Source organism: Schistocerca serialis, chromosome 3 (genome assembly GCF_023864345.2).
Source record: "Schistocerca serialis cubense isolate TAMUIC-IGC-003099 chromosome 3, iqSchSeri2.2, whole genome shotgun sequence".
Taxonomy (NCBI): domain Eukaryota; kingdom Metazoa; phylum Arthropoda; class Insecta; order Orthoptera; family Acrididae; genus Schistocerca; species Schistocerca serialis.
The window spans coordinates 622,281,584-622,296,246 of NC_064640.1; the positions used below are offsets into that span (position 1 = coordinate 622,281,584).

The following is a 14,663-nucleotide window of genomic DNA, read 5'->3' on the forward strand; positions in this document are numbered from 1 at the left end:
ATGACCATCTGCACCCTGTGACCAAAGAAGTCAACAAAATGAATATTAAATCTCTCATTTTCTGCAACCTCCTCCCAGGTGTTATTCAAAGGTCATTACAGAGCCTTGGCATGGGGTCACACAAGTTTTCACTCATTTCATCTCCATCTATATATTTTCAATGGGGCTGAAGTCTGTTGTAGTGGGAGACCAGTCAAGAAGAGAAATCTCATTCTGTTCAGTAAAACACTCTTGGACTGTAGTCGACATGTGTATTGGAGAGTGGTCATGCTGCAGACAGATTAATCCCTCCAGGATACAGTTGTCATACTGATGGGATCAAAACATTATCTATAACATGGGTATATTGAGCCACATCAAGTGAAACACTGAAAGTACACAGGAACACACTCAACCCAAGCAGCTACAAACACTTGGCCACTGCAAGCTGTCTCACAAATATACACTGCCTGACAAAAACAGTGAAGTACCCAGAAGGTGAGGAAGAAATGAAATAAAACTTTATAGTTTGAGTGGGTATATGACATAATTTCAGTTATTACAATATTGAGTCAAATTTATGAAGATCTTGGCAGTAGGAGCCCACTTATCAGTATCACATTACACCCCATCTGGCTTGGGTGCATGCTCTAAGTTGCTTAGAATGGCTGTCATAAAGCTGCTGTATCCCCTCCTGAGGTAATCTGGCCCACAACTGTTGTAACTGGTCCTTGATAATGGCACTGGGGAAAAGTTGATGTCTGAGTTGTTCCCACACACGTTCTATCCGGGAGATGTCTTGGGATCTTGCTGGCCACAAGAGTCCTTCAGGCAGTTCGTAGAGATACAATGAAAGTGTAGTTGAGCACTGTCTTGTTGAAAAATGGCACCATGGCACTGTCTCATGAGACGTAATGCATGAGGATGCAGGATATCTATGATGTATGGTTGTGCCATCAGAGTTCCCTCAATCACTACCAACCATGACCTGACTTCATACCTGAAGGCTCCCCACACCATGAGACAATGAGTAACACTGCTGTGATTCTCCAAAAAATAGGAAGAATGTGATCTCACCCTAGGTTGCCACTATACTTACTGACAATGGTCATCCAGGATTGGCAAAACCATGATTCATTGCTGAACACAATATGACACCATTCATCAGCAATCCATGCTTCCTATGCAGCTTACGCATGGGACAGTAACTTCCTCATCCAGCAGCTGCTAGTCCCAACCAGTGGTGTGGGATGACACAGAATGTTGCAGGGGGTCCATAACTTGCATTCGTATGGCAGGCACAGATGTGAAGGGGTTGCAATGAACTTGGTGCACAATGTGTTGATCCTTCCTCATGGTGGCCAGACATGTCTGACTGGAACTTCGATGAATATGAGTGGTTTTTATGACTATAAACATACCTCCATCACTAGTGTCAAGCCCTTCCATGTGATATACCGGGTGATCAAAAAGTCAGTATAAATTTGGAAACTTAATAATAAACCAAGGAATAATGTAGATGGAGACGTAAAAATTGACACACATGCTTGGAATGACATGGGGTTTCATTAGAACAAAAAAAAATTTAAAAAAATTGCTAGACACGTGTAAGGTCTCTTGTGCACGTCGTTTGGTGATGATTGTGTGCTCAGCCACCACTTTTGTCATGCTTGGCCTCCCAGGTCCCCAGACCTCAGTCCGTGTGATTATTGGCTTTGGGGTTACCTGAAGTTGCAAATGTATCGTGATCGACCAACATCTCTAGGGATGCTGAAAGAGAACATCTGACACAAATGCCTCACCGTAACTCTGGACATGCTTTACAGTGCTGTTCACAACATTATTCCTCGACTACAGCTATTGTTGAGGAATGATAGTGGACATATTGAGCATTTCCTGCAAAGAACATCATCTTTGCTTTGTCTTACTTTGTTATGCTAATTATTGCTATTCTGATCATATGAAGCTCCATCTGTCGGACATTTTTTGAACGTTTGTATATTTTTGGTTCTAATAAAACCCCATGTCATTCCACGCATGTGTCAGTTTGTACCTCTCTACCTACATTATTTTGTGATTTATTCAGTTTTCAAATTTATACTGACTTTTTGATTACCCTGTACATTCCAATCAGAACTTAGAATTTTATTGCTATTAACATTTGGTTTCAGTTAGTTTCTGGCTGTATTATTGTGTGAGCATTACTATCATTTATAAGCAAGACTAGTTCTGTGATCTTTTCATGGATGATCCTGCAGTTAACTAACACTGTATTAACATTTCCTTTCTCTGATATGTCATGATGAATCTTACTCTCTGTAGCTGATGGTACTAATATCTATTCCTCTCCGAAATCAGAATATAATTTATTGGGCCTTTGGTGGGATTTCTCTCCTCTTACAAACAAAATTTTCATGTCACGCATACTCTGCTCCCCTCATAGCCACATTCTGTATGTAGTGCACAACTGTCCTATTAAGAGGGGTCCTACAATTCTCCATTCAATGGCAGAGGTAAAGGAATTTGCATCCACGATTGTCACAGAATAGTCTGAGCCTCCGGTTGAGCAAGATGGTGCAACAGTTAAGATATTGGAATCACATTAGGGAGGAGTCACATTCAAGTTCTCACACAGACATCCATATTTATGGATTCCATGGTTTCACTAAATTACTTCTTCCTCCCTGAATAGTCAGAGAACATGCTTTATCTCCAATGATCTATTAGCCAACCTGACATAAAATCATGACTTCCTTCCCTGCCACCTTGTGGTGTCACTCTGTCTGACTGGAAAGTTTTTCTTGGTAGTCATTTCAGTGCTGAGAAAACCACACAAAACTCCAGGATGGCCTGGGTGGTGACAGCAAGATTATCTGTGCTGCTTAAGTACATGAGATGTTTGTTGTCAGTCCTCATGAGCTAACAATATTCTTTCAGCAAACAGATGTACTTGACAGGAGCATCATGGAAACAATGTCACATAACAATAGAGGTGAAATGAGAAATATACTAAACTTAGATCATTTACTGATGATTGTTTAATTCCCTATCATTTTTGCTGCAATCTGATGCAGTTAACCAGCCCATACCAAATATTAGATAATATGCTATCACTGTTTGGTTTTCTATACGACAGTTTCATAACTGTCAGTACTGATGATAAAATATATGGCATAATGCACAGTACTCTTCCAAAGGGGATGGTCTGCAATATGATAGTCATGACCATGATGTCTGTTCACCAAATAATTCTTTTTCCTAGCACCAGAAACCCAGGTGAGTGCATTTTTTGTTGCTACCACGCCAATGGCCTCAAATTTCCTCGAGCTGTTTCTCACTTATTTTACTTTTTCTCTCATGTTTCATTTAGCTTTTACCTTACCTCTGCACTAGCATTACCTTTGACATCTTTCTGTGAGCTTTGTCCCCTCTTGACATGAATCTCTTTTCCCTTTTATGACTCCCTCTGTTATTCCATTTCATTGTTCTGTAAACTGTATTTTTGTTTCTATTTTATTGACTTATGTTCCTCTCTTTTGTGATTTACTACTTCATGGCATCCTCTACAACTGTGCCTTTAATTTAATCAACTTATCCAAATCCACTTTCTTGTTCCCATATGGCTAAATTGTCAGCTGCTCATTCAGCTGAATATTGTCTGTTGGTGACATCTCCATGTTGACTTCCTAGCGATACTAGCAACATCTCTTATCACTCACTCAGCTGCAGCTTCATTAGTAGACTTCTTTTCTATTTTTATTTAAGAGGTAACCATAGACAGTAGCAGGTACACAGAAGATGGAAAGTATCAATTTTGGCTTAAAAGTAGCAGCACCTAAAAAAAAAAAAAAAATTGAACAGATATCATGCAAGCAGAACTATCATTATTGTTAGCATATTAATAGCTACATCAGCTTATGGAAGACCATGACATTCATTACTAGATTCTATTAATTGATTCCCTGATGTTTTTTCTTCAATGTGAGAAATCCTCCCGTCTTTTCATGCATCTAGCAATAATAAGAGCTTTCTTTCTTATTCCATTCATGTATTAAGTGAGGAAAAAGGCTGTCTATATGCCTCTATCATGGGCCATTATCTATCCCTAAATGAGATATATACTGGTGGAAGCTTAATGGTCTCACAGTCTTCTTTGAATACAAGTTCTCTAAATTAACCCAACAGAGCTTCACGAGAACTATGTAATCTTTTACTCATTTCAGGCCCCTGAGTATTTTTGTTCCACTTTTGGATGGGCTTTTCTGATCTGTTATGATTCTAGCAGCATGGCTCTGAATTTATCTGAAATCTGGTATCATGCCTACTTGTTAAGGCCTCTAAAAACTAGAACAATATTGTAGAACTGGTTGCATCAGTGTCTTGTAAGCTATTCCCTTTACAAATGCAAAGCACTTTCACAGAATCCCCCCCTCTCAATAAATCTAAGTGTTCCATTCTCCTTCACCAATAGTGATCTTATGTGATTTTGTCCCATCTCATATTGTTTCTTAGTATTACCCCTAAATACACTATGTAACATGCTCAAGATGTTTAGCACTAATCTTGTAATCAGAAACTATATGGTTCTTTCTCTTTGTTAGAGCTGTTATCTTACATCTATCTACTGTTAAAGAGAGCTAACATTCATTACACCATGAGTCAATTTTGTCCAAATGTATCTGCAATGCTTTAGAATTGTCCAACAATGATACTTTCCTGCACACAACTGTGTTGCCAATGAACAGTCTTATAGTTTGGAGCACTTATGAATGCATATACATATTTGCACTTATTCAGCTCTTTTAAATTTAAAGCCTATTTTGAAACCAATTAGCTGTTAATAGTAACACTTATTACTTCAAAAGATGATTTTGAAATTCTTACCTGCTCGGGGACTACACTTTGGGCTGGATTTTTGTGGACTCTTGTTTGGGGCTTCCTCTTCTTTTGGACGAGGTACCACTGGCTCCAGTTTCTCTCGGGTGGGAGATGGCAGCAAAGCACCATCAGCTGAAACAAGACAATTCATCTACATGCTCACTGAGAGTTTTAAAGTTAAAGTTGTGCAAAACATATTTTATTGCCAGAGTAAATGTTTTATTTTCTGGTTTTCAACAAAATTTTAATATATATGTTTTGAACAACTTATTATGAATTATGAAGGACTGTTTTAGCTTAAAAAGGCATAGAAAAAGAATCAGTGGTAAAGGAGGTCAATATTCATCAAGAACGAAGTTCTGTTTTGTGGTGGTGGTGGTGGTGGTGGTCTGGTTTGAGGTTATACGGCAGCACCAGAATTAAACTATGTACTGCCAATCAAATTTGGGGGAGACTGCTTACTGTTGCAGTTTAATAAATTTACTGTAATTAGTGACACAGAAATTAATACTGGAGTTACTGAAAATAAATAATTAAAAATTACGTGGTTGTAATCTGCAATAGAAATGAAAATTGTGAAAAGCCTGACACTGACGAAAGAGGAAACATACTCAATGAAAACTGTGAAAAACCCGGCACTGAAAAAAGAGGAAACATACTATATTTCTTGAGGGTTTCATCTTTAATTTCTTTGCTCTAGAGAGTTAGAGGAGAAATAGGAGACATCAAGTGGTAAATAATGCAGTTAGGCCATTAATAACAAAGTTTGTGGGAAAGCTAGTATAAGCAGAGACAATAATAAATACTTGCAAAAACATATCCTTTAACATCTGCACATATTAGGCTTTGTTTCAACCTATAATGTAGCTAGTTCATCCTTTTTTCCATATTGTAATGTATCCCTTTCCTCCTTTTCTTTGGAATAAGAAATGTCCATTCAGGAAAGGTGAGAAATTTGGGTATTCTTTAATATGCTTCTTTCCACCTTGCCATGATTTCAAAACATGAAGGACTGTTTTAGCTTAAAAAGCTTGCATTTATCATGAATCTCTTGCCCAACACGAGGTCACAAGCAACTGGAAGAAAGTGCAGGTGACTCCAGTATATAAGAAGGATAAAAGAACGGGCCTGCTATATTACAGACCATTCTCCTTAACATTGGTTTGCTGCAGAATTCTTGAATGTATCCTAAGTTCAAATATAATAAATTTGCTTTGAACTGAGAAGCTTATGTCCACAAATCAGTACCATGTTAGAATGCATGACTTGTGCAAAACTCAGCTCACCCTTTCCTCAAATGATATGCGGTGAACTATGGATCAAGGCCAATAGGAAGATTCTATTTTTCTAGATTTCTGAAAAGCATTTGACACAGTGCACCACTGCAGACTTTTAACAAAGGTATGAGTATATGGAATTGGTTTCCAGATATGTGAGAGACTTGAAGACTTCTTAATAATAGGACCTAATATGTTGTCATCAATGGTGAGTGTTGATCAGGGACAAGGGTATTTTTAGAAGTGCCCCAGGGATGTGTGATAGGACTGCTATAGTTTTCTGTGGACATGGTGGGCAGCAATCTGCAGTGTTTGCTGATGATGCTGCAGTGTACATAAAGGTGTCAAAGTTGAGTGACTGTAGGAGGATACAAGCTGGTTTAGACAAAATTTCTAGTTGATGTTTGGATACAGCATTAGTAGTGTCCTACTTGACACAGTCATATTGTCTGAATATAAGGGTGTAGTATTGCAAAGCAGTATGAAATGAAACAAGCACATGTGGATTGTAGTAGGGAACTTCATTTTATTGTGAGAATTTTGGGAAAGTGTGATTGATTTGTAAAGGATACTGCTTATAGGACACTGGTGTGAGCTATTCTTGACTACTATTTGAGTTTTTGGGGACTACACTAGATTTGATTAAAGGAAGATACCAAAGCAGTTCAGAGGTAGCCTGCTAGATTTGTTACTGGAGTTTTGAACAACATGCAAGTATTGTGGGGATGCTTCGGGAACTCAAGTGAGAATCCCTGGAGAGAAGCCATTGTTCTTTTTGAGAAACACTATTGAGAAAATTTAGAGAACCAGAATTTGAAGCTGACAGCAGAATGACACTACTGCTGCGAACATACATTTTGCATAAGGACCATGAAGATAAGATACAAGAAATTAGGGCTTCTATGGAGGCATATAGATAGTCATTTTTCCCTCTCTCTATATTGAGTGGAACAGGAAAGGAAACAATGAGTAATGATACAGGGTGCCCTCTGCCATGCAGCATACAGTGGCTTGGTGAATGTGTATGTAGATCTAGATGTATATGTGGATGTATATTCATAGCTAACATTACCAACCTTACTCACAATGCATTTTAGAACTGTTCTATATTTACTTAAATACATCAACAAATATCATAGCCAATTTCAACTGTGAATATAACAATTCAGTTGGAAAATGAAGATGAAGTAAGATAGGTCACAAGTGAAGATGATGAAAAATGAGTCCTGGAGATATCAATAACAAATAACACAGTTACACTCAAAAGAAGGAAAATGAAAATACAAATGAAGGATTTAGTTCGTTAACTAAAATGCAGAGACATTAGGAAAAAGAAACTTAATTTCATGCTTTTGAAATTGCATATTTCATAATACTGAAGTAGATCCTAAAGGAACAGATGATTGCTTACAAATGCCACGCAGTGTGAGGAAGGGAGAAGGAAAGAATATTGTGGTTTAATATTCTGTCAATGATGAGGTCATTAAAGATGGAACATAACCTCAGACTGAAAATAATGGGGATAATAACTTCACGAAAACTATAAAAAACATGCATCTGAATGGCCAGATGGGTAATTGAACCCACTCTTAAATGTGACTACAGTGCCTTAACCACTGCATCGTTTTATTTGGTAGCCCAGCACATACATATGAGATCCACATAAGGATGGGGCCAGAAGGTACAGGACAGTTCTGAGTCCTGAGTACCATGAATTTGCCAATTACATGAAGAATGAATTTTCATTATCTGTTTTATTTATTAGAAATGTTTGAAGAAAAGATAATATACAAACTACTGAGTCCTAGAAATTGTTACTACAGGTTATTTAAATCTGTTAGGAAATGTGCCCCGAGTCACTAATTAATAACGAAGATAGCTTACAGCTAATCATATGAAGTCGTCATAAGATTTTAATATTCTGCAACAACCATCATCATAGCCACCCGAATTACTATTTTGTAGGTACCTGAAGAATTATGTAATCTCCTTATGCATTGTATTTTTGAAAGTACTGTTTGTTGATGATGCACAAGTAAATTTAACACACCTGTATTTAGTTGTTTATCACTTGGTGGAGTGTTTGCAGTCACTGTGAGGAAGTAGTCATTAAATTTGGTGTACAATGATTTGAAAGTGCCATCATTTCTGCCAGAGCTATTTTCTGGGTGCTATATTTCATTTGGATGACTAGTTTTGTCTGTTTCTTGTTTAATAATGTTCCAATTAATATTAGCCTTATTTTTAAGAGCATTTAATTTTTTGCAAATAGAACATGAGTGTTTAATGACAGAGTGGAGGACTCGACAGTACTGATGATAATGGAGTTCCAAATCTTGATCACTGCTTGTTCTCTGAATTTTATCTTTCTCTTCCTAACACAAGATACTTTAATCCCAGGAATTTTCCATACCTTATCCTTGCTTCTGTTCAGTTTTTCTCTTATTTGTTTTAGAGGAAAACAGGATTCAAAGTGCTGGAAGAATACATTTAAGAAAAAGTTAAATTATTTATTAAAGTCCCCAGTTTAAGCTGCACAGTATTTCCCAAAGACACCCGCTCGTTGTCTTCAGGTGCATGCATAAAGATGATGAGCAGCTGTCTCATGGAAATACTGTACAGCTTAGACAAAACCATCTGATACTGTGCCCATGAAACTTTCAAGCAGTTATTACACTGGGAAAGACACAAACAGTGCAAGAGTTAAATGTCCATCAACATTGTCTGCCTTATAAATTTCTCCCAGGTGTTCTTCCTTTAATCTCTCTTTAAAAACAATTAAAGAAAATTTGATATCCACACACTTGCTCCTGTTGTGCGCTCCAGATGATGCCGTATGAGATATTCTCGTTTTGATCGAGGGAATTCTTTCTTCATCTCCTCTTTCAATTCCTCCCGCTTCTCTTCCTTCTTCTCTTCTTTTTTATCTTCTTTTTTCTCTTCTTTTTTCTCTTCACTTTTCTCTTCCTGTTTCTCCTCTTTTTTTTCTTCCTGTAAATTGGCACAATTAAGTTATAAAAACAACACACTCCTGTTACCGTGAACTTAGTAAATTTACTGAAATAACAAAAATTGTCAAACAAGTTTAAAATATCTGTTTTGTTCCATAATATATTGAGCTCTGTATTTTCATTTATTCTTAACCATCATCCATAAGTTAAGAATGCATCACAAAATTTGAGAAATGTTTGAAACATATGTAAAAATGCCATTTACTATTATTATCCATGCAAATTACATCAACGCTAAGAAATCGAGTTACTACATACATTACTCATGCACTACATAGAAAAAAATTGTAGTGTAATAACTGAGCTAGTAAATAAAGTTGAGTGGCACAAAATAATGGTATATCACACTGTAGAATATCAGTAAAATTCTACAAACATAAACACTTCTGCTTATATAAACACAGAAAAAGTTATGCAAAAATATGTTACAAATATCTATGTAGCACAAATCAGTGTAGCTGTATAAACATTTACATTGATAGTTTTAAAATGAAATATTCACTAAAGCACTCAGCATCAGTCAACTGCTCATTGCAGGCTTTGAAAATGGCCAGTATGACAATAATTTGCTTTTGGGAGGTACAAATACATGCTATAATATTGAACAAACATTCAGAAATTTACAGTCATTATCAGAAGCAATTCAGTATAAAAATACACATACTAAGAGATCATTTGTTATTTGAAGATCTAAAAATTTCTCTATACCTATAACAACTTCTAGTGTCAAATAATCCATCAGATTCTAGAGTTAGCCTCGTACTTACTCATTTCTTTTGCAATATGAAAAAAAAACTGATTTTCATCTATCATTAACATATGGTGCACACATAACTGACTGCTTATGTATAAAAAGGTGATAACAGAACTAGAGAAAACAGATGAAATTGCACACTATATATATATATATATATATATATATAGTATAAGTATTTGTGGACATATTGTATAAGTACTTCAATTGATATTTTTAAACAGGGCACAGTTTTAGTTAATGTAAATATGTGACACAAGTACTTGTACCTATAGGTATACAGTCAAGAACATAAGAAAAAAAGAGTGAAAAAGAGTTTGCTTCTGTAGTGAAGAGATATATGCTCAAGAACACATTGCTAACTACAATTAATTAACATATATTATTAAAAAATAATGCACATATAGTGTTAGAGGAAAGAAACATGTTGCCCATCAACTTTAAAAAGGTAATGCAGGGCTATGTTTTAAAAATATGAAACAGAATATAGAAATATTTTGCAAAAAATTCTATTAACAACTGACTACTCTTACCAAAGTTAAATTTTAATTAATGGAGGATTTCACAACATATTCTAAGTATGGGTTTCCCATAAGTAATGATATGATCCTTTCAGACTGACATCTGCTAACTTACCCGCTTTCTTTCATAACGTGTAATCTTATCTTGGAATGTTGATACTCTAGCAGACTTTGGGCGATGGGAAACTGGCTTTGTGGGGGAGCTTTTCTTTGTATTTTCTTTCTCTTTTTCCTCCTTGGAAATGGATCTGGAATTTGAAAGGGCAATTACTCTACATCAACATCCTGAACATCACTGAACTGATGCACCTGCTGTTTTAAAAAAAGGAATCATGTTTATGCCATAAGGCCTAAACAAAGACTTTGATTTTATATACTTATAAAACAACCATGAGTTATAAGAAACAAGACAGTACAATACCAAAGAATATGGAAATAGTTAATCAAGAGACTGAACAGAAAGGAAAGGAGGAGAGAGAGTGGAAAGAGCAGGAGAAGTTCTGCAGAATTTCATTCAAAAGAGACTCATCAGACAGTGGAGATCAATCAAACATTCCTTTGTTGTCAACAAAAGGGGGTGGAGGGAGCAGAGGAAGACAGCTGCACTCAGCACACAGACTGTTGTGAGGAGAGGAGTGATGTAGGGGACAACAAGTTCAGCTGTCTTCGTACTGTGCGAGTATGACAGCTAAGCTATATGCTTCACACTGAGTTTCAATGGATGTACAAGTGCCATGTCTTCCTACATATTGTGACCCATCTTCTCTGAGTAGTCATAGACAGTGTCTGTCATGAACCCAGAATTGCCTTATAATTCTTTTTGTAACACAGAAACTAACAGCAAAATACGACATTCACAACTTAGTGTTGGCTACAATGCTGCACACAGTATTTTCATTGTTAGATCTGTAAAATAGGCAGTGACTTGACACAAGTAGCCCAAACTCTTCCAACATCTACTAATTCAGAACTAGAGAGCACAGTGATCAAGAAAAATTTGAAAATGGCAGAAAATAGCATAGTTCCTCCTTTCCACACTTTCTTGCTTGTCTGTACTTGGTAGGTTTGTCTGTTTTATCTTTCTCTCAGAATGACTAGACATTTCCCACACCACTTCATCTGACAGTTTTATTCTTCTGTTTTAGAAAATAAAATCTAAATTTTTAATATTTCCCCAGTTATATACAAGTGCTTTGAATTTGGCACCAGTTTATATCTGTACAAATTACATTTTTGCCACTTTTCTTCAGATCTCAAAAAGCTTGTGGCATTCTTATGAGTTGTCAACCAAAGAGTTTCTATATCATTGTATGCTTTAGAATTCATACAGTTTACAAAAATTTGTATTGAATTTTATATTAAACTTACATACTACCTAACAGCCCATTTGTAAATCAATTTGGCTACAATACTGAAATTAGTGCTACCAGTTCCGTATACGTTCAGTGATGGGAAATAGGTGTAGAATTAATTTTATTATTTCATTTATGCACAAATTTGAATAACTAATTTAACATACAGGAGACACCATCAAGGTGCATTGTTTCTTATAAAAAAGATAACCAACATAAATTCTATATAACTATAAAAACCTAAATTAATATTGAAAAACAGTGGAAATTACTGGATGGAATAATACATAAAATAAGGGAAAGACAGACACTCACCTACAGCTGACTGACATGTGGCTCACAGAAACATGAACAGAGAAATATTTATACTAGCTTTCAAGCTCTTGCTCTTTCTTTAGTAGATGTACACACATTCATGCAAACAACCACACAGAACACAAATGTAGATGCCTGTGGTCATGGGTGTGTGTGTTTGGGTGTCTGTGTATAAAGTTTTCTTTTGCATATTCCTATGTGCAACACACATCAATAATCTATAGATGACTGGTTGCTTTTCCTTTATTTTGTTTTATGAAAAATGTTAATTCTAACATGAGTTCTCCAAAGACAGTGCTACTACCACTCAGAAATTCTATTATTAAATTATAGCAATTCAGTGTAAATTTGGAGTGTAAGCTTTTTTTTATAAAAGCAACATGTGTAATATAGATGTGTCTGCCTTTAAATTTGTCATGAATCATCGTGAATGTATCAAGTACTGTTTGTAAAAAGAGTTTCAATCTGTGACACAGAAGCATGAAATTCTCTTCATTTCTGTTATTTTTCAAACATTCAGAATGATTTCCTGAAAATAAGTCTGAATTTTATATGTACAAAGTTAAAATACAAAGATGCAGAGTAGTTAAAACATTTAGCTTTCTAACTAGTATAAGAACAAATCCCTGGGATATGTCTAGACAGATTTCTCCAGACTTTGTGTTATACATATTTCTATTCAGATAAACAAACTACTCACCAAGTGACGGCAAAACACACACACAAAAGGAAGTTATAATTAGGCAAGCTTTCAGAGCCAGTGGCTCCTTCTTCAGGCAGAAGGGCTGACGGAGAAGGAAGAGGGGTGAAGGAAAAGAGCTGGAGAGGGCTTAGGAAAAAGGGTAGATTTCAGGAAAGTCACCCAGTACCGCAGGTCAGGGGAGACTGACCAGATGGGATGAGAAGGAAAGACTGATTGTTGGGGACTGCATCAGACAAGATTTGAAAACCTAAGAGGTTAAAGGTGGAAGACACGGTAATATGCAAGACAGAGATTGCTCTTTAAACATCATGCATGAGTTAATAAGAGTGAAAAGCTAAGAGCATCGTAGGATCATATGTAACAGAGAAGGGGGGGGGGGGGGGTGAAAAATAGATGGGTAAGACAATGAAAGATGTATTACACTAAAATGGAGTGGACAAAAGAGTAGTTACTGTGAAGAATTGCTGAGACAGAAGAAATTAATGTAAATTAAAGCCAGGTGGGTGGCAAGAACCGGGGACATGTTGTAGCACTAGTTCCCACCTGTGCAGTTCTGAGAAACTGGTGTCTGGGGAAAGAATCCAGCTAGTGCATATGGTGAAACAGCCACTGAGGTCACGTTTGTTATATCATAGAGTATGCTCTGCAACAGGATATTGCATGTTGACAGCATACACCCTCTGCCTATGCCCATTATCCTAATAGATAATTTGGTGGTAGTGATGATGATGTAAAAGGCCAAACAGCATTCACATAACAGCTGGCATATGACATGTTGTTTCACAGGTGGCTCCTCCTTTGATAGTATATGTTTTGCCAGTTACAGGGCTGGCATAGGCGGTGGTAGAAGGGTGAATAGGTCAAGTCTTGCAGCAGGGACAGTCATAGGGGTAGGAGCCATAGGGTATGGAGATGTGTGCAGAAGAAGCATAGGGTCTGACAAGAATATTGCAGAGATTGGGAGGGCAAAGAAAAGCTATTCTACATGTGGTGTGCACAACATGCACAGTCTCCCACCTTTAAGCTCTCAGGTTTTCAAATCTCATCCAATGCTGTTCCCAACAATCAGTCTTTCCTTCTCATCCTGTCTGGTAAGTCTCCTCTCACCTGTGGTTCTGGCTGACTTTCCTGAAATCTACCCCTTTTCCTAGACCTCTACAGTTCTTTTCCTTCACCCCTCTTCCCTCCGCTTCAACCATTCTGCCTGGAGAAGGAGCTACTGACTCCAAAAGCTTGCCTAATTATAACTTTCTTTTGTTTGTGTATTCTGCCACTGCTTGGTTAGTAGATTTTTTTATCCATTCAATTAACTTATTTTGTCAAATATTGATTTTTTCATATGTTACATATTTCTATTTGCAGTTTTTCTTGTTTTCATTCCCTCAAAATATTGTTCCATACTGACAGTATCTGTGGGATGCTCTCTATCCCTTCTCCACAACTGATGCACAAAGCAGTACTGCACAGGAAAGACTGTGTCATTTGTTTAACAGTCAGTGAACATGTGAAGACCTAGACAACTTTTTTTAACCAAAAATATCCCAGGGAATTTTACACAGTCATTTTTATTAAGCTTCTAGTTCTTTGCATAATTACAAAATAATTTAATTTTGAATGCTCAGATTTAAACTGTGTTAGTTAAATGTTTACAGAGTTTAATCTTAATCTAATTAGGTTATGGTGCCTGTAGTACTTGGAAAAAATTCTCTATGCCTTCAATGAACATACACATCTCATCTGTACATAAAAAAGAATGGCATTTTATATTTAATGCTAAAACAGTTATAGAAAATAAAAACAGGATTGAGCTCAGTACAGGACCTAATGGGACTACCTGAAAAATAATTTGAAAACTAAAAAATTATTGGCTGTG

The 14,663-nt window shown here is 36.5% G+C and overlaps 1 protein-coding gene across 1 annotated transcript in view; it reads right to left on the minus strand.

Moving 5' to 3' along the window:
• The window catches only part of LOC126471055 (uncharacterized), a 633,812-nt gene that overhangs the window by 177,830 nt on the left and 441,319 nt on the right, over positions 1 to 14,663 (minus strand). Inside the window, exons 9-11 of the mRNA XM_050099122.1 lie at positions 10,536 to 10,668; positions 8,939 to 9,125; positions 4,864 to 4,989 (exon numbers count right to left, since the gene is read on the minus strand). Coding sequence (XP_049955079.1) covers positions 4,864 to 4,989; positions 8,939 to 9,125; positions 10,536 to 10,668 — 446 coding nt within the window. The remainder of the gene's footprint in view (positions 1 to 4,863; positions 4,990 to 8,938; positions 9,126 to 10,535; positions 10,669 to 14,663) is intronic.